The sequence below is a fragment of the Pelobates fuscus genome, chromosome 5 (genome assembly GCF_036172605.1).
Source record: "Pelobates fuscus isolate aPelFus1 chromosome 5, aPelFus1.pri, whole genome shotgun sequence".
NCBI classification, from domain to species: Eukaryota; Metazoa; Chordata; class Amphibia; order Anura; family Pelobatidae; genus Pelobates; species Pelobates fuscus.
The window spans coordinates 302,757,540-302,773,099 of record NC_086321.1 but is presented as its reverse complement, the minus strand read 5'-3'; the positions used below and the strand labels follow the sequence as shown (position 1 = coordinate 302,773,099).

At 41.2% G+C, this 15,560-nt stretch overlaps 1 protein-coding gene across 1 annotated transcript in view; it reads right to left on the bottom strand.

Annotated features, from left to right (window-relative positions):
• Positions 1 to 8,773, bottom strand: part of RNF126 (ring finger protein 126) — a 75,985-nt gene extending 67,212 nt beyond the window's left edge. The window contains exon 1 of the mRNA XM_063457336.1: positions 8,642 to 8,773. Coding sequence (XP_063313406.1) covers positions 8,642 to 8,716 — 75 coding nt within the window. The 5' untranslated portion in view covers positions 8,717 to 8,773. The remainder of the gene's footprint in view (positions 1 to 8,641) is intronic.
• Between the last annotated feature and the right edge of the window lie 6,787 nt (positions 8,774 to 15,560).

The window sequence follows — 15,560 nt, the reverse complement described above, 5'->3', positions numbered from 1 at the left end:
AAAACATGTTAACATTGGGAATTTCTAAACTCAGGACAAAATTTAGAAACTATTTAGCGGGGGTGTTTTTTGGCGGTTGTAGATGCGTAACAGATTTTGGGGGTCAAAGTTAGAAAAGGTGTTTTTCTTTTTTACATTTTAGCATATTTTATCATTTTTTTTATAGTAAATTATAAGATATGAAGAAAATAATGGTATCTTTAGAAAGACCATTTAATGGTGAGAAAAACTATATAACGTGTGGGTACAGTAAATGAGTAAGAGTAAAATTACGGCTAAACACAAACACCGCAGAAATAAAAAGAGCCCTGGTCCTTAACGGTAAGAAAATTGTAACACGGTCTGGTCACTAAGGGGTTAACAAACTTGTTTAATTCCTCATCCAGAACACAAAAAAAAAAAAAAAAAAAAAAAAAAAAAAAATCGGAAGTTGACTCCAGGCTCTATACATCTTACCAAGCGGTGTGAGAGTATTCGCCTGACAACTAGTTAGAAGGTAAAGAGAACCTATCTTTTTTTCCTTTGCTGGCTCTGTTCCAGACCGATGTAGAATCTCTGGATTTAGTGTCAGTTTCTTTAAATGCCTCAGAAGTCTGGGAGAGGTTTTCCTGGAACCTGTTATGAAATGTATGCATCTCCTTTTGTTTAGCTCTTTCCAAGGATTAAGTTGAGCATTGGTTAAAAGTATTTTTCTTACAGCCATCCGGCAGGGGGGGGTGGCGCAGTCAATACAAGCTAGATGCTTGGTTTTGCAGGGTGCCCAATAGGGACACTGTAGTGACTAGGGATCGACCGATTATCGGTCTGGCCGATATTATCGACCAATATTCTGTATTTTCGGCAAGATTGGTATCATCCAATAACGATACCGATATTACATACCAGGACCTCTGGGCCTATTACAAGCCCGGAGGTCGTGGGGGGGGGGGGGGGGGGGGGGGGGGGGAGGGGGAAGGGGAGGGGGGCGCAGCAAGTGCTTTCTTACCTTTCCAGCAGCTCCCTGTCCAAACAGGCTGCAAGATTTTGACAGGGGAGCTGAAGGGAGCTACTGGAAGGTAAGTAAGCACTTGCTGCTGGGCCCCCACTGCACAGTCCATGCCACCAGAGAATACTATATCCCCCCTCCCTGGTAAGAAGCAGGGAGAGGGGACTAAAAAAAAATAAATAAAACATTTAAATTTATATTTAAAAAAAAAAAAAAAGGAATAGAAACCCCCCTCCCCCGATTTTACACAAACACACTCTGCATTATACACACACTACACAAACACACAAACTCTGCATTATACATACACACTACACAAACTATAAACACACATAATCTGCATTCATTATATACACAAATTACAAACACACTGCAATATATATATATACACACACACACACACACTTCATTCACTGCATCCACTACACCCACACACACAGCTCCCCTGTCTAAGCACACTGCGTCCACTACATGTGGCATGTATATTTTGTGCCTTTACCTTTAGAAAGGTTTTTATTTTTTCAAAATGGTTAATGTGCAGAATATCGGCAAGTTAACGGTTATTGGCCTGAAAGTTCACAGATTATCGGCTCTAAAAAAAAAAAAAAAAACCATTGGTCGATCCCTAATAGTGACCAAAAGAACTTTGGCTTAATGAAGCAGTTTTTGTGTATAGATTATGCCCCTGCAGTCTCACTGCTCAATTCTCTGCCCTTTAGACATTATGCAGTTCTAGTCACACCTTCCGGCTTGTGATTTACATAGCCTTCCTAAACACTTCCTGTAAAGTTTCATCTAATGTTCACACATCATTTACTGCAAATTCTGTTTAATTTAAACAATCTTAACTCCTGCTTTATTAATAGCTTGCAAGACATGCAGGACCCTCCTGTGTGTGATTAAAGTTAAATTTACAGCGCAGGAGATTAAGACAATTAGTATCGGATTGAAAATTAAACAAATTTTATCTTATGCAGGCTGTGTCAGTCACAGCCAGGGGAGGTGTGGCAAGGGCTGCATTAAAGAAAAAAGTGATTTAACTCATAAATGGTAGAGAATTGAGTAGTTAGATTTCAGGGGCATGATCTATACACAAACACTGTTTCATTAAGCTAAAACTTATTTTGGTGACTATAGTGTCCATTTAAGTCTTGGATTTGTGGTAACAGGTTTATCTGGTCTGTCCATCTTATCTTGGGAGACAGGTCTAGACATCTGCAAAACATATCTTGTGAAAGAAGAAAATAGCTGTGCTATAGGGTAAAATAACAGGAATATTCCTTACTTTAACCCCTTAAGGACATGATTCCCTTTTATTACAGAAGTTTGGTCCTTAAGGGGTTAAAGAACTGTTGGGGGTGGGGGGGGGGGCGCAGGGCTGGTGATGCAGTATTCCTGCAGACATGCACCCTTGCTGTCTGACAGGTATGCACAGCTTAAACATGCTCCTAAAATATAAAAGTTGGCATTAGCACAATCAATGTAACGTAAACATCACCAGGGAGTGCGTTCAATTGATGTGTGCAGACTCCATGCCTGCTTAATCATAGATGCACCTCCCAAGACCTCCTCTAGAGACTTGTGCACTTCCTACGTGCCATGAACATAAAAAGGAGCTACCAGACACGCGGGGAACGATCTAGCGGTGTACATTTGTGTGTGAGTGTGTGCAAATGCATCTCTGCATTTTGTGCATGTCTATGAGTGAGTGCCTGGTGCCCTACAAAATAGTTTTTAAGGGGATTTGTGATGGCAGCCTAACAAACTGAACTATGCAAATAAACCTCTGCAATCGTGCACCTACAATCCAAGACAGACCGGCTGTAAGCACAAAAAAATTATAATATCCAATACATGTATTTGTGGCGACTTGTTTTAAAACTTGGTGCATATGAATATCTACCTAAAAACTTGCCTAATTTTTCCTTTTTTCCCCATTTTTGTACCGAATGTGGTTGTGGCACAGTCAATACAAATTTAAAAAAAAGAAAAAAAAAAACATTTCCCTTCATGAAACTTGAGAGTGCAGCAAGTGATCAAAAATAAATTTTGCCTCTTTATAAATCAATGGTGAGACCCCAGCTTTAAAATGCAGTGCAATTTTTGACAATAATACAAAACTAGTAAGAAGGATAGAAAACAGGTATGAAGAAAAAAAAAAAAACACACCTCAGAGGGGATATGATAATATTATACAAACATATACAAGGTTAGTACAAATCACTATGTGCTAGCCTAGTCATGACAAGAGGTCACCCTTGAGACTGAAAGGCAGTTTTGCTTACAGCAGAGGAAAATAATCTTTACAGTATGAACAATAACAAGGTGGAATTCTCTGCCTATTTTTTCCCTTTTCCCTCCAAGTGAAATCTTAATACATCTGTTGCAAGCGTGCAGTGCGCACTGAGACGTATTTTAGACAGAATTTTCATTTGGCAGACTGGAGTTCCATGCTGTTAAAGTCATGTGTGCAGGGGGTACAACTAGCTCGAACACGGCATATACTGACGCCTACCACCAGGACAAGGTCTAAAAACAGAAGTGATCTTGGTGGTCAGACTAACCCTTTAAAAAAAAAACTAGGAAATCTTTTTACCAAAAAAATCTCCCTGTGAGCTTTAAGGGTTACTCCAACTCTTATAACTTTTTTTGTTTTTTTCGAATGAATAATTCCCTATTGGACATTATTCATTATTTAAGAAGAAACACTGCATATTGAATCCAACCACCATGACCACTTCAAAAAGCAGATGTGGTAATGGTGGTCGCCATAACCCTTTAACTTCCGTGGCTGGGAAAGGGTTATTAAAGGGTTATTTAGTCCCCCCTCCCTGCTTCTTATTAAAGGGACACTATATATTCCCCAGAACAACTACAGCTTATTGCATGTTGTGGTGAGTAGAATCATTCACTCCAGGCTTTCTGTTGTTAAAGGACCAGGGGCAGCTTTAGGTAAGTAAACCTATTTTCCTCTTAACCTGGGCCATTGCACAGCACCATCGTATATCCAAATATACAAAGACCCCAGATTATGACAGACATGTTTTAAAGGGACACCACAGAAGCCCAGACCACTTAATCTCATTGCAAATTTACCATTAAAGACCCACTATAGGCACCCAGACCACTTCAGCTTAATGAAGTGGTCTGGGTGCCAGGTCCCTCTCGGATTAACCTTTTCTGCTGTAAACATAGCAGTTTCAGAGAAATCTCAGATTGGCCAGATTAAGTGGTCTGGGTTTCTGTGGTGTCCCTTTAAAACATCTGTCATAAACTTGGTACTGTGCAATGGCCCAGGTGAAGAGGAAAATAGTTTTTTACTTACCTAAAGCTGCCCCTAATAGCGACACTATGTCCATTCAGGGAATCCTATTCAGGCTACTGGCGCTTCATCTGCCAGGATTCTATATTAGTGATATCTATGGTGGATCCTACAAGACTTATCTTTAAAGGAAAACTATAGTGCCAGGAAAACAACCCTGTTGTCCTGGCACTATAGCTTCCCAATCTGTCAATGCATTCCTATGGGGATTCCAGTGACGCTGGAAGTCCTCATGCATAGCGTCGTTTAGGCAAACCAAGTGTCGCCTATCCATCCTTAAGTTCCTCTAGTCTAGTGTATGGGGGAAAGGGGGGGGTTGGGGTGAGTGAGCCTCTTTAAAAGGACACTATAGTGTTATGGGCAAATGCAAATATTACACGTTTTAGAATGAAATGTTGTATTTCTTAAACTGTGTACTTTGTCTTTAAGAGATATTGCAAACTGACAAGGTGTTAGAAATGGAACATATTGTTTTTCATAGATGTTTCTTTAAGCAATAACCTCAGTGCATAATATGTTTGCGCCATTTTGTCCCAGACGAATTACAATAACAATAATGCATAAACAAGCTTCAAGGCTATACTACGACTCTTTCAGTACACAATATACTGTGGTAACCCCAAGTTAATGGAACTTCCCCAAATCCGGGAATCTCCCACGACTGTGCACTTACGTCTTAGTATAAACAACAGATAAGCTATTCAGACTTTAAGATGCCATCTTGAACTAAGTCAGGAAAATTTCCATGACGTATACACCCTTTAGTTATGGCCTTGTATCTTTGCCAAATTAAGGGAGGTCCTAAATTGATTTAAAAGTAGACAAGTTACTTTTTCATATATGAACTATGGTGACTCTAAAATGATGACACTTAAGGTATAAATAAGTGTACTTTTAAAATGTTAAGAAACAGAGGAGAGACTTGGAGACAGACGCTGCTCCATCTTAAAATGACTGAGAGGCTGACATGATGACATGTTCAGAAGGGTATGTTAACCTATTAATGATATTTGCAAGCATTTAATTTCATCTTATAAACTCTGCTATAATGGATTTGATATGTCTATATTTATATTTTTATATAATAAATATCTAAAAGACAAAACTATTGCTTCCAAGACAATCCTTATTTTATATTGTATTCTCAATTATTTACATATGTTAAATAGAGGATCTCTTACTAACTATATAACATTATGGCGAAGATATCTGTATGGTTAGCCCTGCTAAGTTCTATGCTTTAAGACATTATAGAGGTAAATAAGGGAACCGCCCACGGTTACAATAGACATCCAAGTACTTTTAACACTGCAATGTGAAACGTTTTTTTTACACTGCATGGTTAAAAATCCACCTCTATTGTCTGTCATACTGAAAAAACTCAAACGGTGAGGTGGAAGTACATTGGAAAGCATTATATACAATGCTTGCCTATTAGGGAAATTTAATGTGTGCAGCAATTTCTTTTGGACCATCTCGGAGGAGACCATGCCTCATCAATTATGTTGTGGGAAGATGAGGTGAGCATTGCAGAGTGACCATCGGAACTGGAAAAAGTAAACCTTTTCCTTTTTTTTATGGCAAATGACGAAGTAGTGGCACCATAATACAACTAGGGATGGAAGCACTAAAGTGTTAGGAATAGAGATGTGTATTCCAATTGTTATAGTTTCAATTCATGTCAAGAAATCCTTTAGTATAGCATAGGACAGTTTTCTACAAGACACATTATAAGTCAGTAAAGAATTGAAGGTGTTTCACTGGTCTTTAAGAAGCTGGATATAATTTAACTAGAAGACTGGGTAAAGTGAATGAAAAATGGGTAAATAAATCCAGATCATTGGAACTCAAGGCACACCAAAGGGAATGAGAAACCATCACTGTCTGGTAATCAACAGTTTCAATAGGCCAGATTACGGACATCACCATCCTGTGTCAGTCAGTATAAATGTATGCATGCTCACATAAGCATTGTGCAGTGTCTTGGGTCATCCTGACTGGTTTTAAAGATGATGCAGGGCATATTTCATGATAATCACTAGACTATTGAAATTGCACAGCTGTAACTAAAAAGTGCAAATAATGAAACATTTTAAAAATAAATAGAAGTACTCTAAAATTATATGTATACTGTAAGAGCAGAAAAACAACTAGAAGGCACCACAAACATCAATCGCCTAAAATATCCTTATTAAACATACACAGACCAAAATTAATTTACAAACAGTATACAGTCACTACTAATATCTGAATAAATTGTGTATTACTTACCAACTCTTACATTACTATATTGCCAGGTCTTTACTGAAATCCAAATAACCTTGTTTCATGTGTGGCCAGTTGGACTACAAAATCCAGACATTAAACACAATGTCCAGATTTTGCATTTCATGCTCCAAAAACCTAAATGTTGCCAAATTCTGGATGGCATCCATTGGCTTTAACTGATGGACTACAGTTGCCTTGGGGATCCTCACATGGGGAAGGAAGGATGGAGTTCAGTTTAGGTATCCAAAAAAACAAAACAAAAAAAAAAAGTGGGAGATAAGTAGTTACATGGAAATAGTTAAAGTAACACCATATGAACCCAGACCACTTTAACTCAATTAAGTGGTCTGGGTGCCATGTTCCATCCACCTGAAAACATCTGTTGTAATGTTCACAGTGTGTGGTTAATCTGCATCTAGTGACACCACTAGAGGCACTTAGCTAAAATGGTAAAACCCCACTATTTCAATCAGATTGTCTGTGATGATGGTGGGTAAGTAAACTCATTTTTAAATCTGGCAGCATGGGACCGACATCTGAAAGGCAGGTAGGACAATATAGTGTAAGGAATACACATTTGTATTCCACATTTGTGTACCTTTAATGTATGGACTGGAAAAGTGTGCAGCATGAAAGAAGGCAGTCAGCGCTTAAAGGTGTAAAATAAGAAAAGAGATTACATGTGGGAACAAGAGTAGCAGTTTGAAGTTCAGGAAGGGTTATTGAAGGGAAACTAGCTACCATGCAGGTATAAGGGACTCTCCGGTGCCAGGAAGACATCAGTTTTCCTGGCACTGCAGTGACTTACCTGAACCCAGCACCATGTCCCTCGGCGCTGGGTCAGGCTCTGCCCACGCTCCACCCCTGCCAACGTCAGGCGGCGGGTGAGACCTAATGCTCATGCGTGGCAATGGCCGTGCACGCATTAGACCTTTAATGCTTTCCTATGGGGAATCCGGCGATGCTGGAGGTCCTCATTGATAGCGTGAGGACGTCCAGCGTCGTTTAAAACACTTTTCGTCTCTAATAACTTATGCAACAAAAATGCACATTTAGAACAAGAACAATGTATCTTGTTTACACAGAAAGATTTCCACACACTTTTATTGTGGTTTAAAGTTGCTCCCTCACTACACCTCCATAACAAGTGTTTGAGAAAGATTAAATCTTAAGGAATTACAATGACTGTGCATTCAAGAGATATATTAAGAGAAAGTATGAACTCCTTTGTTAAAGTACATTTCCAAAGATGATGGGGGTGCGTATTATCAATGGAGGATCCTGCAATCGCCAACAATGACCTAAGTGTTGTACTCTTGCGTCTACGGGACAGCTTCAGGCAAATAAAAACTCACTTTCCCCTGCACTTAACAGATGCCCAGTGGAGCAGTCATCTTTTAGTTTTTTTTTCCCCCCTCCAAAAAATAAGCAAAGACCCCAGTCACTGACAGTCTATTTAATGACACGTACACGTTAATAACTATTACCGGTAGTAACTATTATTGCTGTAGAGATGTTATTCAAACAGGAGCTCCTACAAAGAGGAAATAAGGGACTTGAGCACAAAATAGGAACTGTTACTAAACAGGGGCACTTGGGAGGTGTGCTATAAGCAGGTCAATTTGTAATTTATAGTCTGTTTGTACTGCATATTATTAGGTAGCAACATTGTATATAGAAAAGATTTACCTTACAGTGGGTGGAATCTAAAAAACACTTGCTTTGCCTACCCCTTCTCTAAAATATGATAGTGCTTTCCCAGATAGGCAGTTTATTTATCTTGTGCACCTTAAGAACTGTACATATTACTAGCCATCACTTTAGACATTGTCCGTTTTAGTTGGGAAGTTGGTTGGTGTGACACACCGAAATTAAAGGGCAAACTGGCTTCCACACCGTAGATCACTCCCTTCTCCGTTTTTACCATTACCAGGAGATTAGCCCATTCCACCGAGCATCTTGACGTGAAACTCAATGACAACCCAGACAGCATGGTTACTGGGGCTTTCAACCTCTTATCCACCCTGACCTCTTATTCTACTACCAGGATATCCCCTCTGTCTCACCGGGAACCGGGGGCTGATCTCAGCCGAGCAGTTGTGACAGAAGTACCGCCCGGGTTCCTGTAGAGCCTCCGCCATTTTCCGCTACCCGGGAGATGACGCTCGCTGACGTCAACACGCTGCGACAGCGTGAAGGGAACTGAGTTGGGTCAAACTGCACCGCGATCGGTAATAAAGAGTCGGGGAGGGGGCACAGGGTCAGCGTGATAGCTTGGGCGGAAGGAAGCAAACGTGAGAGTAACAGTGTGTGCTGGATAATGCATAATAACCTCAGTCACATCCTTATTTTGTTTTCTTCTTTCCATACTTCTATTTCTCCAAACATTTTAATTAGCTCATGGTGGAGGCGCAGTATTAAACAGAATATTTAGGTGACTTATCACTTTACCTATTGATTGCTACGTGTATGATTTCGACAGTCCTTTGCCTTAACGGGACACTGTAGGCACCCAGACCACTTCAGCTCATTGAGGTGGTCTGGGTGCTGACTCCCATCACCCTTAACCCTGCAGTGGTAATGAGGGATTATTCTAGTTTACAGTGAACAAATAATCTAAATTTTATTGCAGCAAAGAAGTAGTTAACAAGGTTGTAAAAAAAAAAAATAATCAATCAATCATAACACATCATAGAACAATATAGTGCTGTCAGACTCCCCCCACTTCCTCTTTCTTGGTGGTGCCGATCAGCAGTAGAATCAACCATGTAAACTTGAAACTTTCTGGAACCGTAATTCAATGTCGAGTAGATCAACGTAAGATTTTCACACTAGGAGAGAAGAAGAGAGACTTTGTGAAAGTATGGTCTCTTAGACAAGAGAATATTACAAGTACACACTTTAAAGTGATAGCTCAGATTATCTGGTAGGATTTAAAGATCATAATGAGATAAAGTGTGATGTAGGACTAGGTCCCCAGGCTAGCAAAAAAACGTATACTTACAATAAGCAAATTGCAAGAGAGTGTACAATGCAATAACAGTAGAAAAAGAGACTTACCCTTTGGGGTGGGTTCCAGAGTGAACGAAGGGAGGGAAAATATTTGCCTCCTGTCTTTTTAATAAATTTTAGATTATTCGTTCACTGTAAACTAGAATAATCCCTAATTTTATGGCAAGACAGGAGGCTTCATATTTGCTGTTTTAACGCTCTTGAATAAAAGAACAAGCCGCGTGTGATGTAGGTTTAAAATAAAAGGTTCGAAAGGTAGATTCCCTTGACCAGTCTGCGGAGGATAAGATATCCGCCAACGAACTGCCTGCACGAAAGGCAGAAGATGCGGCCGCTCCTCTAACGGAGTGGGCACCGAATGATTGATCAATTCCTACTTGGGTAAGCAACCATCTTATCTAGCGTGCGATCGTGGGGGAAGAGACCAGTTTGTGAGGTCTAACGTAAGAGACAAAAAGTGGTCCAGTAGGGGAACGTAGAGAGATAGTGTTCTCAATGTAACAACGGGTACACAGGGCTACACAGAGAGATGGTCTGTCGGGAAAGTATGGATAAAATATTGAGGAAGAGTTAGTCTTAGTGCGTCTAGTAATAGTAAATCTGACACCGTCTGGCGCAAAGGCCACAGCATGAGAGTCAAAGCCTGAACGTCTGAAACTCTGCGGAAGTACACCAGGCACAGGAGCAGGGCCAATTTTGCAGAGAGTTGGCGTAGGGATAAGGCTTCGTTAGGAGGCCAGGAATCCAACAGTATGAAAACCTTAGAAATATCCCAGAAGTTAAAGTATTTAGCAGAAGGTGGCCTTGTCAAACGTATGCCCCGTAGGAGCCTGCACACGGAAGGGTGTTTTCTACCAAGGAATTATCAATAGTGTCATGGGCCGCCGAAATGGCGGAGCGAAAAATAATCGATCGGTATGATTTACCTTGATCATAGAGGCATGATAAGAAATTTAAAATTGATGAAAGAGATGTTGAAACGGGATCGAGGTACCTTTCCAGACACCAGCTGACCCAAATCCGCCATGTGGAGCCCACGAATCCCACAGGAGTGTCTGAGCAGTGTGCGAAAGTCCCGCGACATGCCAGGCTCCCCTGAAACTATCCAAGCTACCAGTTGAAGATGGCCCTGTAGGGCGAGTGGATGGTAATCGCCCGTTGGGTTCCTGAGGACCCGCAAGGAGCGAGGTAGTAGGATGGGGTAGTCTATTGATAGTTCTAGGAGGGTGGGGAACCAAGTCTGGGCCCTCCATAGTGGAGTGATTATTACTATCTTGACCATTTGTGCTTTGACCCGGTGAAGGGTCCGTTGTATCATCGAGAAAGGAGGGAAAGCATAGGCTCCTCTCCGCGGCCAAGGTTGCAGAAAAGCGTCGACTGCCAGAGATAGAGGGTCTGGTAGCCAGCTGAAAAAATCGTCCGTCTGACGGTTCAGGCGAGACGCAAAAAGGTCGAGCGTGAGGGGCCCCCGTAATAGGTGAATGTGGTGGAACAGGAAAGGGTCTAATTGCCAATCGCTGGCATCTCTCCAATGACGTGAAAACCAATCTGCGACTAAGTTGTCGGGTCCTGGGAGATATTCCGCTCGAATGGACAGATTGCTGTCCAGGCAGAATTGGTACAGATCCTTGGTGAGATCGGACAGAAGTTTGGATTTGGAACCTCCAAGGCGGTTCACATACCGCACTGCGGAGATGTTGTCCATCCGTAGTACCAGGGAGCAGTTGGAAGCGTCCTTGGCAAAGCTGCGGATCGCGAAGGATCCAGCAATGAGTTCGAGACAATTTATGTGGAGTGCCTGTTCTGATGGGGACCAGAGACCCCCATGTGGAGGTTCGGGCACATGTAGCGCCCCAACCCAGAAGGCTTGCATCGGATTCCAGGATAAAATCTGGTTGAGGCTTCCCATTCCAGGCTTTCATATTGCGAAGCCACCAGTGGAGTTCAATGAGAACTTTGTCTGTCAGAGATATGAATTGGTCGTAAGAGGTTGAGCGATGCAAGTAGGAAGTTTTCAACCGTTGCATTGCTCTGTAGTGTAAAGGCCCGGGAAATAAAGCTTGAATTGATGCGGACAGGAGTCCAAGAATGTGTGCAAGATCGCGGAGCCGAGGTCGCTGTGAAGAGAGTCATTTTTTAATTTCTTTCTTTATGTTTTTGATTTTGGGATAAGGCAGCTGCAAAGTCGCCTGAACGGAATCTATTTGAAAGCCCAGAAACTGAATTATCTGAGAGGGTTACAGATCTGATTTCTGGAAATTTATGACAAAACCAAGGTTTTTAAGGAGAGCAGAGGTGATGTGTGTGTGTTTGCGGAGCAAATGTTGGTCTTGGGCCATAATCAGAATATCGTCTAGATATATGATGGAACGTACTCCCTGAGAACGGAGTAGTGCCATGACCGGCGTCATTAACTTGGTGAAACACCAAGGGGCGGAGCAAAGTCCGAAAGGAAGGCAGGTGAACTGCCAAATTTCGTCTTCCCAGAAAAATTGCAGGAAGGCACGATGACTCGGTGCGATTGGGACCGTGAGGTAGGCATCCTTCAGGTCGAATCTGGAGAACCAGTCTCCCACGCAGAGTAGATCCCTGAGAATATGGATACCTTCCATCTTGAAATGACGGTATGTGATAAATTGGTTCAGTGCTTTGAGATTGATAATAGGACGGTGGTCTCCCGTCTTTTTCCGTACTAGAAAAATGTTGCTGATGAAGGTGTAAGGGAAAGGCGAAAGTTCGATCGCCCCTTTGTCTAGTAGTTTGTGTAACTCTGAATTTAAGGTTAGTTTGTCTGCTTTCGACATCTCTAAAGATGTCGGAGGAAAGTTTTGAATGGGGTGTGTGAGGAAATCTATCTTGAAACCCCTGACTGTATGAAGGATCCAGTGATCCTGAGAAAGTAGTTTCCACTGTTGGAAAAAAAGGGTTAATCGACCAGCAATTGGTACATTTTTTAAATAAGTAAGGTCCATTACCTGAAGCAGTGCGTCCGCGCAGGGATGCAGAACCACGTCCTCAGATAGAGCCTCTGGTGTTGAAGAGCTGTCTGTGATAGGGTCGAAAAGATAAAACAATGAGACAGTGCTAGTCAACTTATAGGCAGCAACCCTTTAAAAAGGAATCCCTCAAAACCCTTTAAAACATGACAGGTATAAACAATAGTAAAAAATGGCTGCGCCACAAATAGCAAAGTAAAAAATAGTAATAAAAAGTCTTTATAATAAAAGATAGCAAAGTCCAAATAAAAGGAGTCCAGTTTGTTAATCCTTACGTATGATCTTGAGATCTTCAAGTAAGATGACGTGCCCACTTATATGAAAGATAAAAGAAAGGGACAAACAGTAGTGCAATATGTATGGCTCAAATATGGGCATAAAAAGTAATGATGGTGAAAGAGAACTCACATTTACAAGAGCTTTAATCCAGCTCTAGGGTAAAGCGCGTACAGCGGTATAATCCCCGCTTATGGGATATGTGGTGGGTATCTCTCCTTTTCTGATGTCCAATTCTCAAATAAAGAGAGAAAGCAGCCATTAGTGCTCACCGTATAACAGTGTGGGTATAAATTAAAATAAGACGTACTTACAAATAGAGAGCAGACTGACTGCTCTATGATTTCAGCATAGGTGGATTGATCCCCACCTAGGATTTCTTTAGATACAGGAACCTTCCAGCAGGTATTAAGACCAATAAAAAAGTAAAAAATATAAAAATAGTAATAAAAGGCCAGGATAAAATACAAGATGTATAGTGTGACGAGACCAATCTTGCCACATTGCATTGGAGGAGCCTGGTCGCCCGCCTGCTGCCTTTGGATTATGGACCGGCAGCTAAAGGGTTAATTTTACTGTGCAGAAGGATTTATTTCTCCCTTTCTGCACAGCCGTTCGGTAGATTCTATTTACCGAACAAACAGCTTCTTTTCAGCCTCCCCAGAGCCATGGGAAGCCGGCCGGCACTGTTAATGGGCCACCCAGAAGCTGGAGTGTGCCCTCCATTTACCTCCCAGGAGCCGCGGTTAACCGCGGCTTAACAAGCGTGTGCCGGCAATTGACCACCCAGTGTCGCGGTTACACTTAGCCGCCACACGATGGCGGTGTTCTGGAGCTCCCCGGGCAGCCAGCGCTTTTCTGCCCAGCTTCCATGCACCAAACCCCGACACTTTTACGTGCAGGCACCGCTGAACCTCCAGCCCCTGGTTCTAATTCGTACCGATTTAACGAATGCATGGAAATTCGGTATTTTATGTTGGGGGAATGTTTTAACCCAGATAGCCATGCCATGGAGCATATTAGTGTAATTAAAGACTTTGGCTCCATGGCAATTAAACTGTATTCGTGTGGTCTGAGTGCCATTCACCTAATAATGTGCACTCAGACCTGAGCTATCTGGGGATATGTTACATGTCTGTGTTTTATGTGTAAAAAGTAACTTTGTGTATTTTAAAGTGATAGTCTGTCTTTGTGTCCCCACGTGTGTAATGGAGTTTTGCCTTTGTCCTAGGAGATAATTGAATTACTTCTCCAGGGCAGAGGGGAGGAAGCCAGGATGCATTGTGGGGATGTTTTACTTCTGTATGTCTGTAATTGGTACTTGTCTTTCCGTTGTTACAGTCTTCCATCTGGTCCCCTATGGGAGTGTCCACCAGGTGGGAGACCTGCATAAATACAGGGGCAGGTAGCCCTCAATAAACAGACCACTGCTTGACCCTCAACACGGAGCCTTGTCTCGTTCTTGGGGGGTTCACTGTATGCTGATAGGGACTGACTGCCAGGAGTGTAAGCCGCTTGAGAGCTTTTCCTGTTCGTCTGCTAGCAGCTATTCGTGAGGTTCCAGTTCGGGAGTTTGGAGTGCTACCTTATTCCCTTGTATACAGTTCGGGAGTTTGGTGCATTCACTTATATCCAATTCGTGAGTTTTGGTGATTTTACAGTAGCTGTGCCTGTCTGTGAAAAGGGGATTATCGCCTAAACGGATTTTAACCCCTTGTCTGCTGAAACGGTCCGTAACATATAGTATATATGTGTATCTAAAAAAGGTTATTGGCACAAGCAAATGACCAAAAATACTTTAATATTTAAAATACACAATAAAAAATTTCCATAACGCGTTTCGTCAACAGACTTTATCAAATGGAATTACATACACTACCTGGCACATGGTATTATATAGGAACATAAGTGATTTGAATTTTGGCACCAAAATTGGTACCAGACAATAAAATGGATTAAAATGAATTTAAATAAAACAAAATTAAAACACTTATTAAATACTCTAGCTAGATTCTTTACAGTGTCCCAACCTATTTGAGCTATAAATTTAGCGAAAACGAGCGTGGGAAAGTATAAAATTTAACGATGGAAATATATCATGTGACTTGCGGCACTTCCGCATTTCGGGAGTTAGACCGCACAGCCTCTTGGGAAATGTAGTGAAAAACGTCCGTGAATAGCGACCGTATAGATTAAAGCAGAGGGGGTTAGAATACATTAAAAAAACATATACAGCCATATTGTAGAGGCAAAAATGGAATGTAAAAAGCCATATTAGGAATGGCAAATAAGTAATTAAATAGTATGTTTGTGTAAAAACACATTAAATAATAGCACAAAATAAAAGTACTTAAAGGGGTAACATAACAGATTAGAACAGCTAAAAACCATTGTTAATAGTGAGAAATTAAGAAAACCATTGTAAAAACTTAAAAGGTATTGTACAGATGCAAGACAGAATAATATTATACAGATAAAAGGCAAATTAATATAAAGTCATAGATTTTTTTTTTATATGATTATAAAAAGTTGTGCAAATCAAAATCTGCATTGAGATCATGGGGTATGAGTCTTAACGTTATACACCCATTCCATTTCTGTTTTTCCAAGTATCTTTATTATATCTCCTCCACGCCAAGAGGTAGAGCATTTTTTTATACCGATACATTTAAGTAGATGTGGGTCTTTATTGTGCATAATA